The sequence below is a fragment of the Centruroides vittatus genome, unplaced genomic scaffold (assembly GCF_030686945.1).
Source record: "Centruroides vittatus isolate TY-2023 unplaced genomic scaffold, ASM3068694v2 contig_417, whole genome shotgun sequence".
In the NCBI taxonomy this organism is placed as follows: domain Eukaryota; kingdom Metazoa; phylum Arthropoda; class Arachnida; order Scorpiones; family Buthidae; genus Centruroides; species Centruroides vittatus.
Window position 1 is genome coordinate 1921350 of NW_027122227.1, and position 20165 is coordinate 1941514.

At 29.1% G+C, this 20165-nt stretch overlaps 2 protein-coding genes across 2 annotated transcripts; one reads left to right on the forward strand and one right to left on the reverse strand.

Annotated features, from left to right (window-relative positions):
* Nucleotides 1-8507: 8507 nt before the first annotated feature.
* On the forward strand, nt 8508-10278 carry LOC136976699 (protein glass-like). Its single transcript, XM_067272063.1, has 3 exons — nt 8508-8731; nt 9035-9708; nt 9779-10278. Exons 1-3 carry the CDS (start codon nt 8508-8510, stop codon nt 10276-10278), a joined length of 1398 nt encoding a protein of 465 aa, XP_067128164.1.
* An 8281-nt stretch (nt 10279-18559) lies between these two features.
* LOC136976721 (uncharacterized) lies at nt 18560-19786 on the reverse strand. Its single transcript, XM_067272085.1, has 5 exons — nt 19667-19786; nt 19470-19596; nt 19262-19407; nt 19049-19181; nt 18560-18966 (listed from the first exon to the last, which is right to left on the reverse strand). Exons 1-5 carry the CDS (start codon nt 19701-19703, stop codon nt 18723-18725), a joined length of 687 nt encoding a protein of 228 aa, XP_067128186.1. The 5' UTR covers nt 19704-19786; the 3' UTR covers nt 18560-18722.
* Nucleotides 19787-20165: the final 379 nt, after the last annotated feature.

Genomic DNA, 20165 nt, shown 5'->3' on the forward strand with positions numbered 1-20165 from the left:
TAATCACGCCTAAAACACCGTGTTGATTCTATTCGAACACAGATCAATAAAAAAAAGTAGTAGAATCCTTAGTCATGAGATCATTCAATTCACCGGATATAACTGAGCTCCGTGATACAGCTAATAAAGAGTTAAAGCCGAAAAATCTATTTTGCAAATGACAATATAAAAAATTATACGTTTTAAACAAAAGAATTTATATAACATTGCACTATGATGATAAATCTATCCTAAACTCAAATAAATACATTAAATCTAAATTAATTTTTTTTAATTTTTAATGCAGTTTCTGATAAATATTAATATTATAATTTATTGTAAAATGGTAATTAGCTTTTTAATTTTACATTGTAATTTATTTTATAACGAAGTTGAATATTTATTGTGATATCTGTTAAATTTTTGAGAACTTCATCAGTCGACAATGCATTTGTCTGCACATTTGTGTGGTTTCTTAACTGTTCACATAAGGTATCATTTAATGACAATACCCTGACGCAATACTATATCTAACTCCTAGATAAATAATTTCTGTAAACATATTTATATCTAAAAACAACAAAAAATAATTAATTTAAATATACAAGTATATGAGAACAGTGAATTTATAAACTTATTTTTTATAAACTGTTGTTCTTTCTAGTTAAAGTTTAAGGTTGGTTAAAGTTTATTGGCACAAGGGCCACATAGGCCAAGCTGCGCCACTCTTTCTAGTTAAACCTTTCCAATTTAAAAATTTTGTGCTTAAAATTTAACCTATTTTATCAGATGTTCAAATGTAAATTTTAGTATTCAATACAGTATTTCCACTTTATTAAACCACTGGTAATTCTTATCAATATAATCAATTCATCGATTATTTGTCAATAAATAAGTAATATCTTCGATTGAATAGGTCATAAAATAATAACTAATTTCTAAATCGCATTTTTTAAAATGTAATCAAAATAAAAACGAGTTTGATACTAATTTTATGGTAGTTTAAAACCTCAACTGACTTTTGACAACTAAAATTTCCTACCCATTTGATAACAGAAGGGATAAATGGGTTAACAGTAAAGGGTAGAAAAAAGTGTGGTTGAAAGCTTTTTCTCTCGATCAAATCATTTAAACCTTTCAACCCACATATCCTACTACGCAGTCTATTGAGTTCATTTTATGTTTCATCCCAATCACAGATGAAAAGCCAATCCAGCATGAAATACCCCCCCCCCATTGATAAAAGGAGAATGTTTTACACCTCATCCTCTCTCTTGTCGGCATCGTTTGAGTCTAACTGATACCTTTTCTCTTTTGTTAGTCAAACTTTCCCTCACAAAGCCCAACATCATGATATCTATTCTAATGCCACACGTGCATGTGGTCTACCGAGGATATTGCTTTTTATATTACTTTTTTTTAGTAAACATTCCTTGCATATTAAGTTTTAGAGTTTATTGACAGTGTGCTTGCATTTGTTAAAATTATTAATAATAAATATAGTTTTAACATATTTAATCTGTAACTACGTTTATGTACAGAGCTATTCTAGTTTATTTAGTAGGTGGAAGTATTTAAATTATAATTTTTTCCTATCTATTCTATCAGATATCATTGAAAGGGATAAATTAAAAGATTTTATTTTCATTTTTATAATTTTTCATAAATTAATTAATGACGAGCATCATAGCTATCTATATGTTATACAGATCTATATATATATACAAAACCTAAATAAATTTATTATATTAAACCTATATAAATTAAATTTAGAATTACGTACAAGCCTATAATTCTAAACTTGAATTTTTATCTAAAAAATGGCTTGTCAATGCCTAAAAAGTGAAATCATTGAACTTCGAGATGTTTTCAATTCTAATCAGAGATAGTATCATTGATTCTGTTCACTTAACAATTAGGCAACAGAATAAGCAGATAGATCAGTCTTGTCAATTGAGTGTCAACAGACAAAGAGCATTGTACAGTATAGGATAACGTTACAGACAGGTGGTGCATCATCTCCTCGGGCATTATCTCCATCCGTTATCCATTTTAACGGAGGCCTTTCGTACGCAGGAAAAATTCTAATTTCAAATTATAAAGAAATCGGTGTTTCTTTAGCTATATCAGACTGAATGGAGCCACTCTTGATCAAATCAGTCAAAAAGCGAAATTCGATCTTGTGTGAATCTCCTGCTGAGGGTCTGCGGTCAAATACATGATTGACGTATTCAAAATAAAATTAAGAAATGATAAATATTAATAATATCGAGTCAATTAGTATGTTTAGTTTAGAAATGTCTTCCAACGTTAATCATGTTTTGAATTATTAAAAAAACTCTGTTTTTTGCACTTATTATGTTGCTTATATACGATATAATATCATAATTAACTGTAATAAAATTTAATAAGACTGTTATATATATATATATATATATATATATATATATATATATATATATATATTATTTTAATTTTTAATCGTTTTCTTCTTTTAATTTTATGGCTAAATTTATAAATATGTTTATATTAACTATAATAATTAATACTCTAGTTTTGTCTATAAACTGACTTTTTACTTAAATTTTATTAAAATTAAGATAGTAATTTTAATAATTCGTGAATATACATAAACATTCGTATGCAAAATTTATATAAACACTTATTTTTCAACTTATATAAAGTTTTATATAAAATATTTTTGCATTTATACATCAGTTTTTAATAATAAAAGAAAATTTTGCGGTAAGACTGATCTACACATACTAATTAAATACCTTAAGTCTGGCCTAAATCTATCGAAAAGTTAGATTGAATCAACGATCTATTCCACCCGAATCTCTCACCTGTTCAAATCTTTCCCACCCTTCCTGTATATGAACTTTTGTGACCGGACACGACACAAAATTCGCACGTGCTACTAATGTCCCCTCCAGCCAGACGCTACTATTCTAAAAGCTCATGTAACAGCTTCCTTCCACTTTAGCTTAAGTTTCTTTTCTGACAGGCTACCTGCTGTGAAGGCCTTTTGTCGGTCAATTGGTAACATTTTCGTTATGTTGACATAGTCGAGTTTGCAACAGGCAAAATTGAATTTTCAAATGTTGATCTTAGTCCAAAGTGTTTCCTATTTATCTGTTTCAACTCAAAAAGGAAAGTTTTAAAGTTTATAAAACTTGTTTAGTTCAATTTTCTTCTTTTCTTTATGAAATAGATGGATGGTTAAAATTCCAACTTCTCAGATCAATATGGATCTGAATATTAGTTCCACTTACTGATGGATCCGGATAAACTTAACAGGAAGTAACTTACACCATAATGCACTGTGTTAATAATATTTCTGTTTTTATTTCTGTGATTAAATTTAATTATTCCTCGTAATAGAAAAAGGAAGATCGCATATATATATTTTAATTATATAATTATATTTATTTATAATTTAAATATACAGACTGACAAACGACAGGAAGGACATTTTGCTCCTGCTCTTCTCTTCTGAACATCATTGTTTCCACCTGTTATATAGTTGTTTTAATAACGAATTTTATTGAATTAAGTTATGATCATATCGAAAAATATATTTACATGATTTAAATGGTCTACATTTAGATGGAGAATATTTAACTTACTAAAAATGTCATTTGATATACATATATATATTAAACAATATTGTTTAATATTGTTTATTTAATATTATTAATATTGTTTAATATATATATATTAAACAACACTTAGCGATAGATGACTGTGATTGCTTTATAATTCTAATAAAACCTATAAAAGTAATTTAAACAAATTTAAAAGAACTTATAACGAAATTTTAATTACATTTACGAATAAAAACAACACAATTATCAATAAAAACTTGAAATGTTTAAACTTAAATGACAAAACTTAAAATTTTATTAAAGAAAATATATTTTATAATTTACAGACACGTGGCGAAACCTTACATATCAACAACCGAAACCTTATAATAACTTTCACGTATTATAATCTTTTGAAAATAAAACGAACTTTACTAAAAATTAAATAAAAATATAAACAAACGAAATTTTGAAAATGAAAGTTTTTATTTTAATTCATAATAGCGCGTGGTAACTTAGCAACTTCGGCACGTGCTGGTCGTACTTATCGCATCGAAGTCAATTGGACGATTTGTAAAACTGGGGCGTGGCGAAAGAAATTATCTTTTCTGATTGGAGAGATCAAGCATTTGTGGGCGTGGATATTGGCATCAGTGACCTGAGATGGTAAAGGTAGAAGGAGAGTAAATGTAGAGGTAAATGAAGCACTTGTTTTGCTAATCCTGATACACAGCTGAGTCGTAACAGATATTGTACAACTTCGGGACGCTGTATGGCTGCAATAGTTTGAGAGAGCATCGAAAAGACTTCACTAATTTTACGTCAAGGTAGGGAAGACTTTTTCGTTCAAAAAAATCCACTTTTAAAACAGAATCATCCAAAACAAAGGTTATTTAGAGTGCTTCCGTAATAAACTTAAAAGGATACTTTCAATTCATTCCCCCTTTTCATTTCATATCGGAAAAATTCGATAGAAAATATAAATTCAGATACCTTTTTCTAAAGAACATAAATGTTTAAAATATCCAGATTAGTAACTGAGAAATGAATTAAATTTAATCTTGACTTTTTAAATATTATTTTGTTATAATTTTCATTTATAGAAGCTAGCCTTATATTATAATTATTATCAGAAGTTTAAAGTTAATCAAGTTCAGATCCTTGTGCATTAAAAATACTTTAAACTTAATTTTCATTTAAAATAGGATAAGTTTTTAGCCAAGATTGTCATTTATAAAAGTTGACAGTTGTAAGATTTTTAAATGTATAAGCCTATGTCTAAGAATAACTTATTTGTTTCATAAATTTACTCTAATATATCCTCAAATTTATGGAAGTTTTTTAAAGAAATTCTAAAATGATTTAAACTATATTGAAACATTTTTATCAATCTAACTTTTCTCGTTTTCTTTTTAATTAAGTTTACAGATTTATTTTCAAAGTATTGGTGAATTAAATATACTTGCCCTACGTAATATAGAGATTGTTATACGTGTTAAGTAAAACTAATTAATATATTATAAATTTAAATTTACTGTGATCAAAATTCTTGAAAACGGGCATATTTATAGCAATTAGTTTATAAAATATGATCGATGCTAATTAAACATAAAATATAAATCAAAATTGACTGAATTTAGCTTTTATACGATTGACAAAATAGGAAAATCATATTTAGATGCTAACCAAATCCACATGCTGCCTAATGTGTAAGCATATTGTATGTTTATTATTGACAACTTACTGCCAAAAATGTGAATGTATAATTGTTACAGGAACCTGAGTGAAAGGTTAGATTTATTTTCTAAAATTAAAATAGGTTTGTACCATAGTACTTTTGTTTTCTAGTCTGAAGTCCATTGCATTAATGATGTAAGGTTGGAATCTTTATGTGTTCTATTCTTTTCGTCCTGCTCTAGCTTGAACTTACAATTAATCTAAATAATTACAAATTACGTTTACTTTTTTAGTTTGATCTTTAAAAATTATAATACATAAAACGCTAATTTCTTACAGGATAGGTACAAAAATTAGTAACTTAAATTATTAAAAATTTTCTAACTTGACATAGCCTAAATTCATTTTATAAGTGACACAAAGGATGACGTAGAGATCAGGAGTTTTTATGTTATACGTAGCATATAGCCTATGTAAGACAAATGATTAAATTAGAATACGTTAATATAAATAAGCCTAATATAAATGAAAAGTTTCCCAATTAACATTTGAAAGAAAACAAAACCAATAAAATTTGACCTTATAGATTCAATTTTAAATTAAAAATTGTTTAAATGATTTAAAGTCATTACATAAAAGCGTTTAATTATATTAAAATGCATACAAATGTTTAAAAATCAAGTATTTCAAAATGTCTTATATCTAAATTTTTAACTGCACATTTATTATCAAAATTATCCTCAGAAAAGAATAATATATTTTTGACATTATTTTACGTAATTAGTATTTTTTAATGTTGAATGAACTATCATTTCTGTAAGCTTTTTTTATATCCAGTTAAGTAATTTAACATAATTAGGACTTAAGCTTTGTATGACTATATCTTATACAAGAAAACACACGTAAGAGATACACTTTCGATTTTATTACTTTATGTTATCTTATTAAACATTTTATTTCATGAGATAACATAATGTAATGCTTCTTGTATAAAAAAATATGGGTTTTGTTTCTTATAAGAAATACAATTATACATTATATGAAATATAATAATTAAGTTATTGATGTAAAGAATTATATTTTAAAAACATAGGTGTAAAGTTGAGTTAAAATTAAGTATAAATATAATCAGAATACATTAAAAATGATTTTGAATTTGTAAAATATAATGATTATATTATTATTTGATTATGTACTTCGTTGATCCAGCAGCAGATCTACAAAAATTGACAGAAGAGGAACCTAGGACGTCGAAGTATGTATGGGGTTCGGAGTAGAGCGGGTCCCTTTAACCTTTTATTTTTTAACAAATGAAATACGTAAAATGTTTCTTTATTAATAAAATAACAGTCTTAAAGATTTTATTTTCTGATTTAGTAAAAATAACGTTAGGTTTAAGTAAGGGTAAAGTAAAGTTAGAGTAAGAGTACAGTAACAGTTTGACAGTAAAAATAACGTTAATTTTATAGGGGTAGGAATCACTAGAGATTCCTAAGTTTCCTCCGGTCCAAGGAAATAATTCTAAGCTCACCTCTCGACGGTCCTCGAAGCACCATAATACAAACTATTATATTGTTACCACACACCCTTCTAAAAATGTTGATATTTCCTTATTGACCGAGTACTAACTTTAAAAACTAAAGATGTATAAAGCATTTGTATGGTAAACGATTGGCTTAGGCTCTCCGAAGAACAGCAGGATAAGCCTATACCATACTTTTTCCTACTCTGAATCCTCACCTGTATAAATTCAATATCTATGAAATTTCATTCCTTACATAGTATATAATAAGAATTAACATCAAATAATTCAAATTAGTTATCATCTATTGCTAAGATAAACTAAATTTATAAATTATTTCATATTTTAAAAATTAAGCATTTTAATATAAATTTGTAAAATATTAACCATTTAAGCGATTATAAACATTAATTTTTATTTTAATTGAAGTTTTTATATAGATTTATATTAAACGTTTAATAAATACCAAAATACAGTACTTAATTGAAATAGAAACAGAGAGATAATTTAAAAGTTAATTATAATCAAATAATTTTATAAAAAATAATATATAAAACTAAAGCTAATATGATTAATTAGAATATTTTCCAACTAATATTTCTTTTAAAATATTTTATAAAATAATACTTTAACATTAGAATGTAAATTATTTCTTCTCATAAAAGAGATGATTATATTTCTATTTAATCTACTTTAAAATTCTTATTTTTAATTTACTAAAATAAACTATGAATTTATAAGATTATAAACATTATATTTCTAAATTCAATTAATATAATTTAAATTTTCTGTGTTAAGTATTTATTTCTTAAAATATTACAACACAACAAGCATATTAATTCATAAATAATTTTCCTAATAGAATACCTCAAAAAATTTATATAAATTATAGCAACTTGTAATTTTGTAACGTCCTTTCTTTGTTAAATCAATTGCATTTTTAATTCATATCTAATCTATATTCTAACGTTTACTGTAAAATATAAAATTATAAAATTTAAATTATGAAAATAAACATAAAAGTTATTAATAACCAAAGTGTGTATATATTGTCTATAATATAATAAAATTATAATTTATACTTAATACTTTCTCTTTCAGTTTAACGGAAATAATTAACATGTCAGAAAGTTTTGTAACAGAAGAAGAGTAAGTAATTTAAAATTTCTTTAGTATAATTTTGGTTATTTATAAAAAATATCTCTATGCATTATAATTTTATGTAAAATTAATATATCTACAGTATAAAATTTCAATCAAAATTAAAACAAAAAAATTATTTCAATAATTTATCAAAATTAGCAACTAATTTAATATTATATGACTTTATTAAAATGAAAATTAAGAATTTCTTATTAATTTATATGAGAAATTAAATGAAGCTTTAAATGTTAAATTTAGAGTAATATAAAAGAATGAATCAACTTACTTAAGTCCTGTTATAATTCTTTGAAAGGGAGTACTAACAAAATCCATAAACGTTAACGTCCAATTAATAAATTTTGTTTTGGAAAATATCAAAACTTATCAATTGTTGTGTTAAATTAATATAGTATATAATAAAAGTCTAATCACAGAGAAGAGAAGAGAAAAATGGAATTAATCATCACTAGGTCCGGTTGTCTACTCACTTGTTCTGCTTCATTTTCTCTCTCTTTCTATGTTTGATTTCAAAGGTTCAATACATTCTGCATTCTTAAGTTTTCTTTGCTATTCATTCTAGTAACACATATAAAGGAGAAATGGAGAACTGTTATGTGCCCAACAACCCATCTTACGGACAAGATGCTTGGAAAGCAACTTCCAATAACCATGTCTTGAGTCCTACCTCTTGCAAGTCCGTTCTAGGACCAGATATTAGTCATTCGCCCGTAGATTTCAATATGAATAATTTCAGTTTCTCTTCCATCGATTTAGACCCGATAGCTAACTTTATAACATTTAACAACTGCTCTTCACCATACAGGTGAGTTAATACTTTTAATCTTAATTTATATTGAAAAAAAATTAAATTCATTGATACAAAATACATGTTCTTGAACGATGATTTCCCTGTATAAGTATCTTCTCCGCATAGCAAAAAGTAATGCAAAGAAGTTTCTTTTTTCGTCTATTTTTATCTCGGAATTGCTGTTTAAATAAGGCATTTTCACGAATAAAGTATTAAAATTTTAAAAATTCTTCACATTAAAATTTATTTTTAAACTAATAAATTAATATTATGAAACTATCGTTAAATTAATATAACATCAAAATTCTTTTTCCCCAGAGACTATCCCGTATTTAAAGAAAAAGGCCACGATACATCGGATGTGATACTATCCCTTAAACATCCTGTTCATTCCAGTGCAGGACAATCGCTTTCATCAGCAACGTCTCAAATAAGTGGACAATTATCTCCTTTATCTTCTATTACTCATTCTCATTACGGACAAAATATGGGTTTAGGTGCAGGAATATGTTCGCAGTCGTCGACTCAAAATCAAGTTCCTTCTAACGTCAGTGGCCTTTCTTATTCAACTTATCCTCAGATTCAAGTCTCGACCACTGCTCCCATCAATAATCAAGCAGGAATGTATTACGGAAATGATATGTCACAACCTGCACCAAGTGCAACCGCACAGTCTCATCCCACTCAATCTGTGTTTCCAGCATCTATGAGTGTAAACTTATCAATGAATATGACAATGGGTGTCCCTAATTTCAATGATCAGTTTAACAGCGCAACAGCTCAATCGCAAGTGCAATGGAGCGCTTCCGCTAATCCACAGACTCAATATCCACCTTCGGTCCCATCTTACGGCCAACCTGTACAGGTAGCATACAATTCACCCTCACCTACTTATAACCATTCTTCAGCAGCTGGTACCTATACCTTTACAGCGGAATTTAGGCCTGTGGAACCGACTCTTTTACCCCCGTTAGAGAGAGAATTCGGAATGTGTAAACACCGGCCTCAAACCATTTCACCAGACAAAACAACAGGACATACTAAGCCAAGCTACAGTTACAGTTAAACCAAAAATGCAGAATATGCAAAGGTCTTATTCAAATCAGATAACAATCGAATCTCAAAATGGCAACTCAAAATCCAATTTATGTAGGATTTGTGGTAAGACTTACGCTCGTCCGAGTACCTTAAAAACACACATGAGGACACATTCCGGTGAAAGACCTTATAGATGCTGCACGTGCAATAAATCCTTCTCGCAAGCGGCGAATCTAACAGCTCACATACGAATTCACAGTGGAGAGAAACCATTTAGATGTCCGGTATGTGATAGGAGATTCTCACAGAGTTCTTCTGTGACGACACATATGCGAACTCATTCTGGAGAAAGACCTTATCGCTGCTGTATGTGTAAAAAAGCATTTTCCGACAGTTCTACTTTAACTAAGCATTTAAGAATACATAGCGGAGAAAAACCATACCAATGTAAATTATGCCTATTGAGATTCTCTCAGTCTGGTAACTTAAACAGACATATGAGAGTTCATGCCAACAGCGCCTGAATTTTTAACAAAAATTTGCGTTTTAAATATAAATACGGGTAATTAATTACTTGAAGAGATGCAAAAATTGCATTAAGAAAAGAAAAAATAAGTCTTTTCGCAAGTATCCCTTATACTAGTCTGTATTGTGTTGTGCTGTGCATTTATTGTATTTATTAAATAATTTATTAAATCAAATCAATAAATTTGCTTTTAAACAACTTTCTTCTTGTAATTATTTTATTTAAAAGTAAAATTTTGACTTTATAAAAAAGGAAACTTTATAACATTCGTTTGCAATATATTATTCCAGTATAAATGTTAAAATGCGTTATTTTATTTAAATATTTAAAGCTTTAAAAATGCGCAAAAAATAACTTATTATTAATTAAATAGAACTTTCATAAAAAAATTAAACTAAATAATAATTTGACTCTTAAAAATTATTTAATTTATTTATAAGAGTCGATGTTTAAGCTGTTATTTATAAACATCTCTTTATACATAATCCAATGATATCATGGCTTTATAAAATATCTTTTATCTATAATTTTTTACTTAATTATTTTTTTAAAAGAGGTAATTTAAAAAAAAACAAAGTGCAGAAGAAAGTTGAACCAACAAGAAATAACGAATTTGCAACATTTCCGGTCATGAAATGTTCTCGCCATTGGTTGTCTTATTTGCCATCTGTCACGAATAGCCTGTAGCTAAATGGATTCGAGTTACACCTCTTCGACATTTACTGAAAAATTATCATAAATCGATCGTTAAAATGTTTTTAAATCAATTTTTTTCTTTAGATAAGATTAACATCCCGTTTTGTTTCCGAGTCTGATAGAGATAAATTAATATCGTAAATAATAATATAATATATTTATTATAATTATTGAAATTCAGTGTATAAAAATATATATAATAGGTAAAAATTAGGTTTTTATGACTATTTTAGTCATTATATTTAAAAAAAATCAATCGATAAAATCATGAAACGGGCACAAGAAGTTTGCTCTTTCAAAATCGAATGGTAAGAATTGATTTAATTATAATATTATAGCGACATTATTTTTAACGAAACGTTGAAGCAATTCAATTTATAATTTTATTAAAATAGTATATAAATAAATAATTATATTTTGATATAAGTATATGCTTATGTTTAATCAATAGAAGAACCCAAAGAAAGCTAACTCAAAAATTAAAAATATTTGAATAATTTTAATTATAAAGTACTGTATCTTTTATTAAGTGCAAGAGGGTGGTCCGATGGACTATATTTGAAGTTCGAACGAAGATATTTTATTTTATTTTTTAGTCTACGTGGAGGGCTTAAGCCCCTGTAGATCCCCACTTGTGGATCCACCCTTGTGTTTAATCCGTCTTTTCTCCTTCTCCCTTCCCTTTTAGCACGAGCCTCTGAGTAGACTTTTGTCTTCCTTCGATATCAACGTCATATACGGCTACAGAATATAAATTTTAATTTCTTTCGTTTTATTTAATTTTCGAATCCCGCTTACTACGAAAATTCGTAACACCTTACAAAGATTTGACTGATGGAATAAGGCAACACAAGAGGTGGATAATCTGCTTCTGGGAGGACTTTCTATAGAAAACTAGTCCCTATTTAGGTGTTAGACACACGAAGAAACTTGCTAAGCCAATCTGTTGTAAGATGCGAACCCACGACCAAGTGATTTTTATTCATTGCCAAAATTATAAGAGGAATAAGTAACATTACGCTAAAGATTATCTATCTATAAGCTATTTTTAAAACAAATTAGTAATAAAACAGCTAGAAATATTGATTGCTTTATCTAAAACAATGTTATTGACGTGATAAGCCATTTGACTATAACGTTATATACAAATTATATGACTCCAAATATAAATTTATACCTCTAAGATTAATGTAAAAATTATAATACTGAGAAGTTACCAAAATAATTTCGATTCTTAAAAATTCCCATAACCGAATATTAGAAATTTAATTTAATAAATAAATAAATAATTATTTTCTTAGTTAATTAAATGTTCCCTCGTATATATTTATTAAAGATGACAAATTTATTTAATTTAAATATATGAAAAACATTTAAATAACGATAATGAAATAATTTATTAATAACTTGTTATTTAACACGAGCAGAGTGTTACATGCAAATATTCTTTCTATATATATTCTGTATAATAATAGTATTTTTCTATTACCCTTAAAAACATTTCTTTAACTGTTCGTGTTTTATTAAAATAAAAATTTATAATAAATAAATTATCTTGTTAATAATTTGTTTATCAAATTTAATATACACGTATTTATATATAAAACACAAATTTATATATGAATAAATATACACATTAATATTCCACTTTTCTCGTAGCGCCATCTGTTGTCGGTAATATAAAAGTTTTCACTTTATTTTCCTTACCTGAAATTAATTATATTTCCTACAATCCTATCGTATGTGTGATATTTAGAAATCACTAGAATTACACTAATAACAATTTGTATTTAAGAATGCATGTTTATGCTTACATTTCCTATAAATAATGAGCTGCTGTTCACTCACAATTGAGTTATTAATCTTTATATATTAATCCCTATTGATTTTTTAATACTGTATATGGTTGAGATGAAGGTTTATTCACTCTATGCCAAGGATGATAAGTGGATTGACAGAGCTAATAATTCCCATAGCGTGCGCTACCGTTCCCTTGAAGACGACAGAAATCTCAAAGGTGCGCTGGAGGGTAAGGGATGGTAAGGGTGTTGGAATACTTGCTGCTTAGAGTTGTAATTCGACGAAGCATTTCTGCTTTTTATTTATTTATTAAAGTTTTTCGATTAACTCGAAAGCTTCGCGTAAATAATGCTCATCTCTGTGGGCATTAGAAAAGCTTTAAAATGAACTATATGTTCACTGTAACTTATATGTAAATTTACATCTTTACTTTTATTTTTTAAATACAGAAGAATGATAAAAAGTGTAGCATATAGAAATCACGACTTATCAAAACTCGACTTTTAAAGTAAATTGTATATTTATACATCATAAGAGATTTTTTGATGTTAAATCTCGTCGTATACCTGAAATAGTGACCCCTCTATCTCTCCACTCTCTTGACCTTTAACCACCAAAATTTAATAACATCAATTTCCCTTATATAGAAGCTACTACCATGCTAAATTTAGTTTCATAATCTTTATCTTATCCTGAAATATTAAACGAAATAGATGCCAACACACACACACACGCACGTGAGATTTGCAAAAAATTGGGAGAGTAAACTTTGACACGAGTCTAATACTTCCCTTGTTACTTTTATACAACAGCAAGGTAAGTAAAAACGCATTTGAAAAATAACCTTGAAAAAAATAATTTTAGGGATATTTTTCAATATGATATAGTTCGGCCGAACAACATCAGATTAAAAGAAAGAGTTTTAATAAGATGTAATTCAACATCCGCATAACATAGAAACTTCAAGGTTGGAAAATTATATAGCTCATCAAAAACTAATTCTAGTAGAGGTCTGACTGAAATTCTGGATAAATATTTTTTATTATAATCGTGCTCTGTGTATAATAGAAAAAATTCATCGAGATTGGCTGAGTAGGAATTGAGAAAAGGGAAATGGAAGATTTATCCAGAAGCGAGAGATATACAGATGAAGCACTTTATAAGAAATGCGGCTGCACTACCTGTGATAAATAAACCTAACCGTATGTTTTCTTTATCGTTTTCGTGTTTATCTTTGTTTTTACCTTCTTTTTTTCCAACGTCGAGTTCAAAAGCAAAAAAAAAAAAACTTTTTTCTCCTCACAATATGGCGGTTGTCCTACAGTGAAGCCAATTCCGGTTTCGAGTGCTTCGCTAGTAGCAACAAAGTGCTGCCACTTCAGTTAGATATTATAGTTCCATGTCTTGAAAGACAAAGGGAGACGAAAATTCATTTTGAATTAAAAAATGTATATATTTATATAATAAATATGTGCACTAAAATCATCGTCATATGGAATTATAACATGCATGTGAAACATATTTCATGTATATACCGTAGGTTTTTGGGTACAGAAACTTAATTAGATTTGAATAAAATTGAATAATTAACATTCCATTTGTGGGCAAATAAGTAAATCGCCAATTGAAGTGACAAAGTATATTCTCAGAGAAACAAAGATCACGTGACGAGGGTCTTCGTGGACAATAACGAAGGGTAGAATTGAGAACTTTGAAGACTCGGATGAGTTTTCGAGAACCAAAATTTCGAAAACAAGCAACGAATAAAATTCGTTGAAAACGATAAGAATTAAGTTATATATGCTGCCGATTTTCCTTGTACGAAGTAGTTTAGTGACTCAATTATTATGCCTTTGTGTCCTTTATAATAGCTTAACTTTATCTATGTATACTTAGTACAATTATCAATTAACAGGACTTATTGTTCTAATTGATAATTGTACTAAGTATACATAGATAAAGTTAGTTTAGTGACTAACTGCTTGTTACATTAGCGCAACAATCGCTGCTGAAGGTCTTTTAACAACACACACGGAGCAGCGCTGCCGTTCCAAAATGACTGTTAGAATGTTTTTCGAATTATTTAATTCGAAACATTTTAAAAGTAATGCGATGTAAGGCTTTGTTTGAGAGGTAAAATTAATTAATTAATGATTTAAATTTAATGTAGCTTCTTTCTGCAACATAAAGTAAATAATAAAACATTTTAAATATACGAGTTTTGTCAAATCTTTTATTTTACTAATGAGTATTTCAAAAGAAAAAAAAAATTAGTACAAAAGGAATATCGATTCACGGTGATTACAATTTTACTATCGCAGCAAATAAGAAATCAACTTCTCACATTTCCACTGTGGAGGCAAGCCATCTTGTTGCAGCCAGAAGCAACAAGATGGCTGAAACGAATGCTGAAGATTTAACCTTGAACCAGTGAGATTGCTGTGCGCAACGCCAAGAAAACGACTTAGTTAACATTGTTGTAATTAGAGAGGTTGAAGTTAAAAATTTGAGTATTAAAATGCTAAAGAATTAGAATTCTTCGACAAGCAGAAAAACTTGGTTTCTACATTACTATAATGTTATAAATATTTTTACTAATGAGCGAGACTCTAGTGATGAGCGACCTTTTCTAGATGAGGGCCGCAAGGGAACTTTCTACGCTTCATGCGAGCTGCATACGTTTTTTTTTTTTTTTCATGGAGTTGAAGGTTTTATTTAAGCTTGCTAGTACCATTGTATTCGATGGCCTTCAGTACACTAGGTACTGAAATATATGCTGATGATATGCAAACAACTAATATGTAATGCATTCTTTTCACTGGTCTAGTTTAATTATCTTCGTCACGGATATCAACTTAATTAAAGTTGCAAAATGGCACGAGGCAAAAAAACAAGGAAAAATAAAAATTACGTCGCCAAAGTACCCACCAATGGCCGAGTGAATAAAATCACTGAACACTGGTCGTGGGTTCGAGCCTAGCTAACGGGATGGCCACGTGGAGTTTTCCATATTTTTCACGTTAATAGCGAAGTTGAAACCGAAGTTTTAAACGCGAAAACGTGTACGTCGGACGTTCAGCGCCGCTTTCCTGTAAGCTTAGAAGTTTGACAATGGCGTTTGGAATGTCGAGCATGATTCCACTGACTTTCCAAACACCATTGTCAAACTTCTAGGCTTACAGGAAAGCGGCGCTGAACGTCCGACGTACACGTTTTCGCGTTTAAAACTTCGGCCTCAACCTCGCTAATAACACCTAGAGGTCAGCCTTCCGTAGAAAGTCTTCCGGAAGACATTCCCTTCAGCAGATCGTCCACATGTCGCATTGCCATATGTAAACAAACAAACGTTGCCAAATCCGGAGGCTGTGGGCTGCTCTAGTTCTTGGTTTTCGAGTTGACTTGTTTGCTGTCGCGTGAGGTCATAAGGATCGTCTCCGAAAACTTTTAGCACTATAATTCCTAGCATAAATTTTCGTCACGAGAACTTTTTAGAATCGAACGTTTCTTAATTTTTGCATTCGAATATTCCCAAGGGTGAATTTAGGGAAGGTGTGCAGGCAACAGCTGCATCACCTTCTGAAGGTTTTTCCCGAGTAAAGCCGGGTACTTCAAGTAGTAAAATATTTTTTAAGGCATATTGTTAGTTTTCTGTACTTCCTTCTAAAGATTTTTAAATCCGCTATTACATTCAGTTGGAATTTTTGGGTTAATTTGGAGTAAACTTATTAAATAAAACGTTTCTTATGTATACAATAAAAGTACTACAATACTCTAATACAGTTACCATAAAAATGAACGTAACCGTGTGACATTTACCGAGATCTGTATTAAACGTTTAACAGGGTTCAGTACAGTACTCTAATTACAGTTATGTATGTCAATTTTTTCGTAACCTCGCTTAAGTGATCACCTTCCTTATGTGGCCAGAAATTGGCCGCATAAGATGATTGACGGGTGTACGGCCAGATGGATAGAGTGGGGACTTACCGCTCTGGAAGACAGAGGGTCTAATCCGGACGAGTCGAAAAAACACAGGAATTTTTCGGGATAGACTGTCAGGATTTATATCTGGCCTTGTTCTCACCACAGGCTGCTCCACGTGAACCTGGCCGAATCCACAATAGGAAAAGTTTCCGTCCCCTAACAATAGAAAAGGTACTGACAACTTTTCATACTTAATAAGCAGTTTACAAAAGTAGTAAACCTTTATTCTGCAACTTTTTAATTTGATTTTATAATCTAGTAAACTGAAATGTCTATTTTGTGTATGTATTTCTTGCTAAATATTTTCAAATAAAACACAAATGTTATTAAAAAACAAGCTGACAAGGGTTCTTTCACGACTTTCTTGCTGTTATTATATGATTAGGGTGAAACGTTTTAGGACTTTTTGCAGCATTTTTTTCCACATCTGCTACACAGACCGGTGACACCTGTCAAAATTCTTAGAACTAACGAAATCAGTAACGTATTATTTACATGAAAAATAATAAAAATTAATTTTGTAACAATAATTTTTTAATAAATTACCTTATTTACTGTGGTATAAGATGCAATTTTCTTATCCAAAAAATGCTGTCTGAAAATGGGTACGTCTTATACGGCGACAAATACAGTAAGTGCTGAATGGCAAGTGTATATCGTACAAAATAGGGAAATTAAAATATATTTCGTAAGTACTAAATTTTTACAGATTTTTTTCTGTTTCTAACATGTTTTATTAAACATTTTACGTTGGGGAAGAAGCAGTTCTAAATACGAGTTGTAACATCTTCTAATCTTTTCTCTTTTTCTACATTGATAAAAACATCGCCGTCTATATAACAGAAATCAGTGTACATTCTCATGACGTACCCTAATTGTGTACCAAATTTCAACTTTCAACTCCTAACCGTTTGGGATCTGCGCTTATTATTATTATTATTATTATGTTGGGTTAAGTGAGATAAACTCGGTCAACACCGGCAGTTGTGTACTATGCCGGACCAAAGTCAAGGCATAGTAACCAAAACAGAAATTAAAGAAGTGTATCAGTGTGTGTGTCTGTATTCAGGAATTTTCTCACAATATGACATGTATTCAATACAGTGGCCTTCTGTAGTGTGATGTATGTGTTTCTATTCAATTCTAATGTGCCCAGGCTTTTGTGTAGTGTGTGTGGTATGACACCTGTAGAGGAGAGAACAACAGGTACAATAAGCACCCTATTCCATCCTCCACAGATGCCTTATTTCCTGGGCGAGTTCTGTGTACTTGCTAATTTTTTCAGTACATGCGTTTTGTATATTGTGAGTGTTTGGAATGGATATGTCTATAATGTATGTGATTTTATTGTGTTTGTCAATGAGTGTGATGATTGGTCTGTTGTGGTAAATTGTTTTATCTGTGATTATGGCTCTGTCGTAGTACATTTTGTGCATGTAGTTTTCCAATACTGTCTGTGGAATGTATTTGTAGTATGGTTCGTGGATGTCTACTAATTTGTGTTTCTTTGCAAGCTCTTGGTGTATTATATTCGCTACTTGATTATGTCTATGTAAATAATCTGTCTGTGCCAAGAGCTTGCAACCAGAAGTGATGTGTTGTATAGTTTCTGGCATGATGTGACATTTTCTGCATGTGTCAGTTGTGAGTGTTGCATCTTTGAGTATGTGTTTTCTGTAGTTTTTAGTATTTATGACCTGATCCTGTATGGCAATCATGAATCCTTATTATTATTATTATTATTATTATTATTACCACTAATCCATCTCGATTATATTATAAGATTGGAGAACATTAAATTGATAAATAAAAAGATTTTTATTTACTATAAAATTACATCGTAATACACCATAAGGGTAAGTAATGTAGTAAAATCAAATGCTCTTACTAAAAATATTACTTTTGTTAAAATATATTTTACTAAATTTAAGAAGAAAAAAGTATTTTAATTTCAAAACTTTTCTAAAGAAAACTTTTGAATATGATGATAAGGAATCTAGCCAAATATGAATAATTTGGTGAAGGAGTAACCTCTCTGTTCAACATATTTATGCAAAACTTGCTAGAAGGATTGTAGGAGGAACATAAGTCATTAGCCCAATGCAAACCTAACATATGTAATAATTTCTTAAATGTCGAGAAAGATTCTTTGCCACAAGAACCATCTACTTGATCAAATGTACAGTCATAAAATTTATTGAAATAGCTGTAAATAAAAAAAATCAATTAAAAAACATGTAAGATATATATATATATATACAACATATGCAATCAAACAATATACTTACCAGCAACCTGATGGTATTCTGGCTTCTATGTTTTCTCCAGTAACTTGATTTACGACTCTTTCAAAGTTTTCGAAACATACATGAAGTGTATTGTTGAAAGCTACCGATAAACAGGGTGCAATTTTCAAAAATTCTAAATAAAATAATAATAGTTAAAATTTGAATTCAGTTGAATGTTATTTTACTCTATAAAAACTCTATTTTGCTCTATACCTGTCTGAAGTTCGCTTTCAACTTGGCATAATTCCTTGAAAACATGGAGTTCATCTTCCAATACAAGATTTATAAGTTGTTGATGCCAATCAGCGAAACACATATGCAAAAAATCTTCCACGCAATTAAATGATTTATTTGCAATTCTAGAAATACGTAATCATTTAATAACTAATTTAAGTTAAAATCCAAATGATTTCGAACTTACTCGCATAATTTTTCTAAGTCTTCGGAAGTTTGGGGTATTCTGCTTCTGCTAATTTTTAGAACAGTGGGCATAACACACAAATCAACGTCGGATGTATGGCAGTCTCGCCTCGCATTTACCAATGACACTAAAGAAAAAGTGAATTAAATGATGATAAAACGCTCGTGATAAATGTAAAATAATGATTAAACACTTACGAGTAGTCAGACAAATAATAAGCCAATAAAGTTTCATTTTTCTAATAATTATTACTATTCGGTTTCTCTTCCTACTAATGACAATTAAATATTCGTAAGTGGTGGTACGCAAGTTACAAACACAATAGTTCTTGACTTCAGAATAATAGCTTTTTAAATTGATTGATAATATTTAAGTTGGCAAAATTAATATGCAATACACGTGGTTTACTAAAGGTTGTTCTGATGTATAATATTTCATTGGTTGGAAATAACGTGAAATAACATTTAAAAAAATACAAGTATGCTTTAGGTACGTGTATGGAATTCTATACCAAAAACGAAGCTGTATTAAAAAGCTATATACGAATTTTAATCGATAGGTAGGCGTATACATTTTTTAAAAGATGAAGTTACTAATTATAAAATTAAATATAAATAATAATTTCCAGTTTAAAACTATAAAATATATTTATAATTTAACTGATTATTAATATTAAATTTGCTTATAAAATTTGAT

Coding starts and splice junctions, on each gene's coding strand:
- LOC136976699 (XM_067272063.1), top strand. CDS start 8,508: ATGGAGAACTGTTATGTGCCCAACAACCCATCTTACGGACAAGATGCT. Junction 8,732..9,034: donor AACTGCTCTTCACCATACAG/GTGAGTTAATAC, acceptor CTTTTTCCCCAG/AGACTATCCCGTATTTAAAG. Junction 9,709..9,778: donor AGAGAGAGAATTCGGAATGT/GTAAACACCGGC, acceptor CTACAGTTACAG/TTAAACCAAAAATGCAGAAT.
- LOC136976721 (XM_067272085.1), bottom strand. CDS start 19,703: ATGAAACTTTATTGGCTTATTATTTGTCTGACTACTC. Junction 19,597..19,666: donor TATTATTTGTCTGACTACTC/GTAAGTGTTTAA, acceptor CTTTTTCTTTAG/TGTCATTGGTAAATGCGAGG. Junction 18,967..19,048: donor AGAATACCATCAGGTTGCTG/GTAAGTATATTG, acceptor TTTTATTTACAG/CTATTTCAATAAATTTTATG.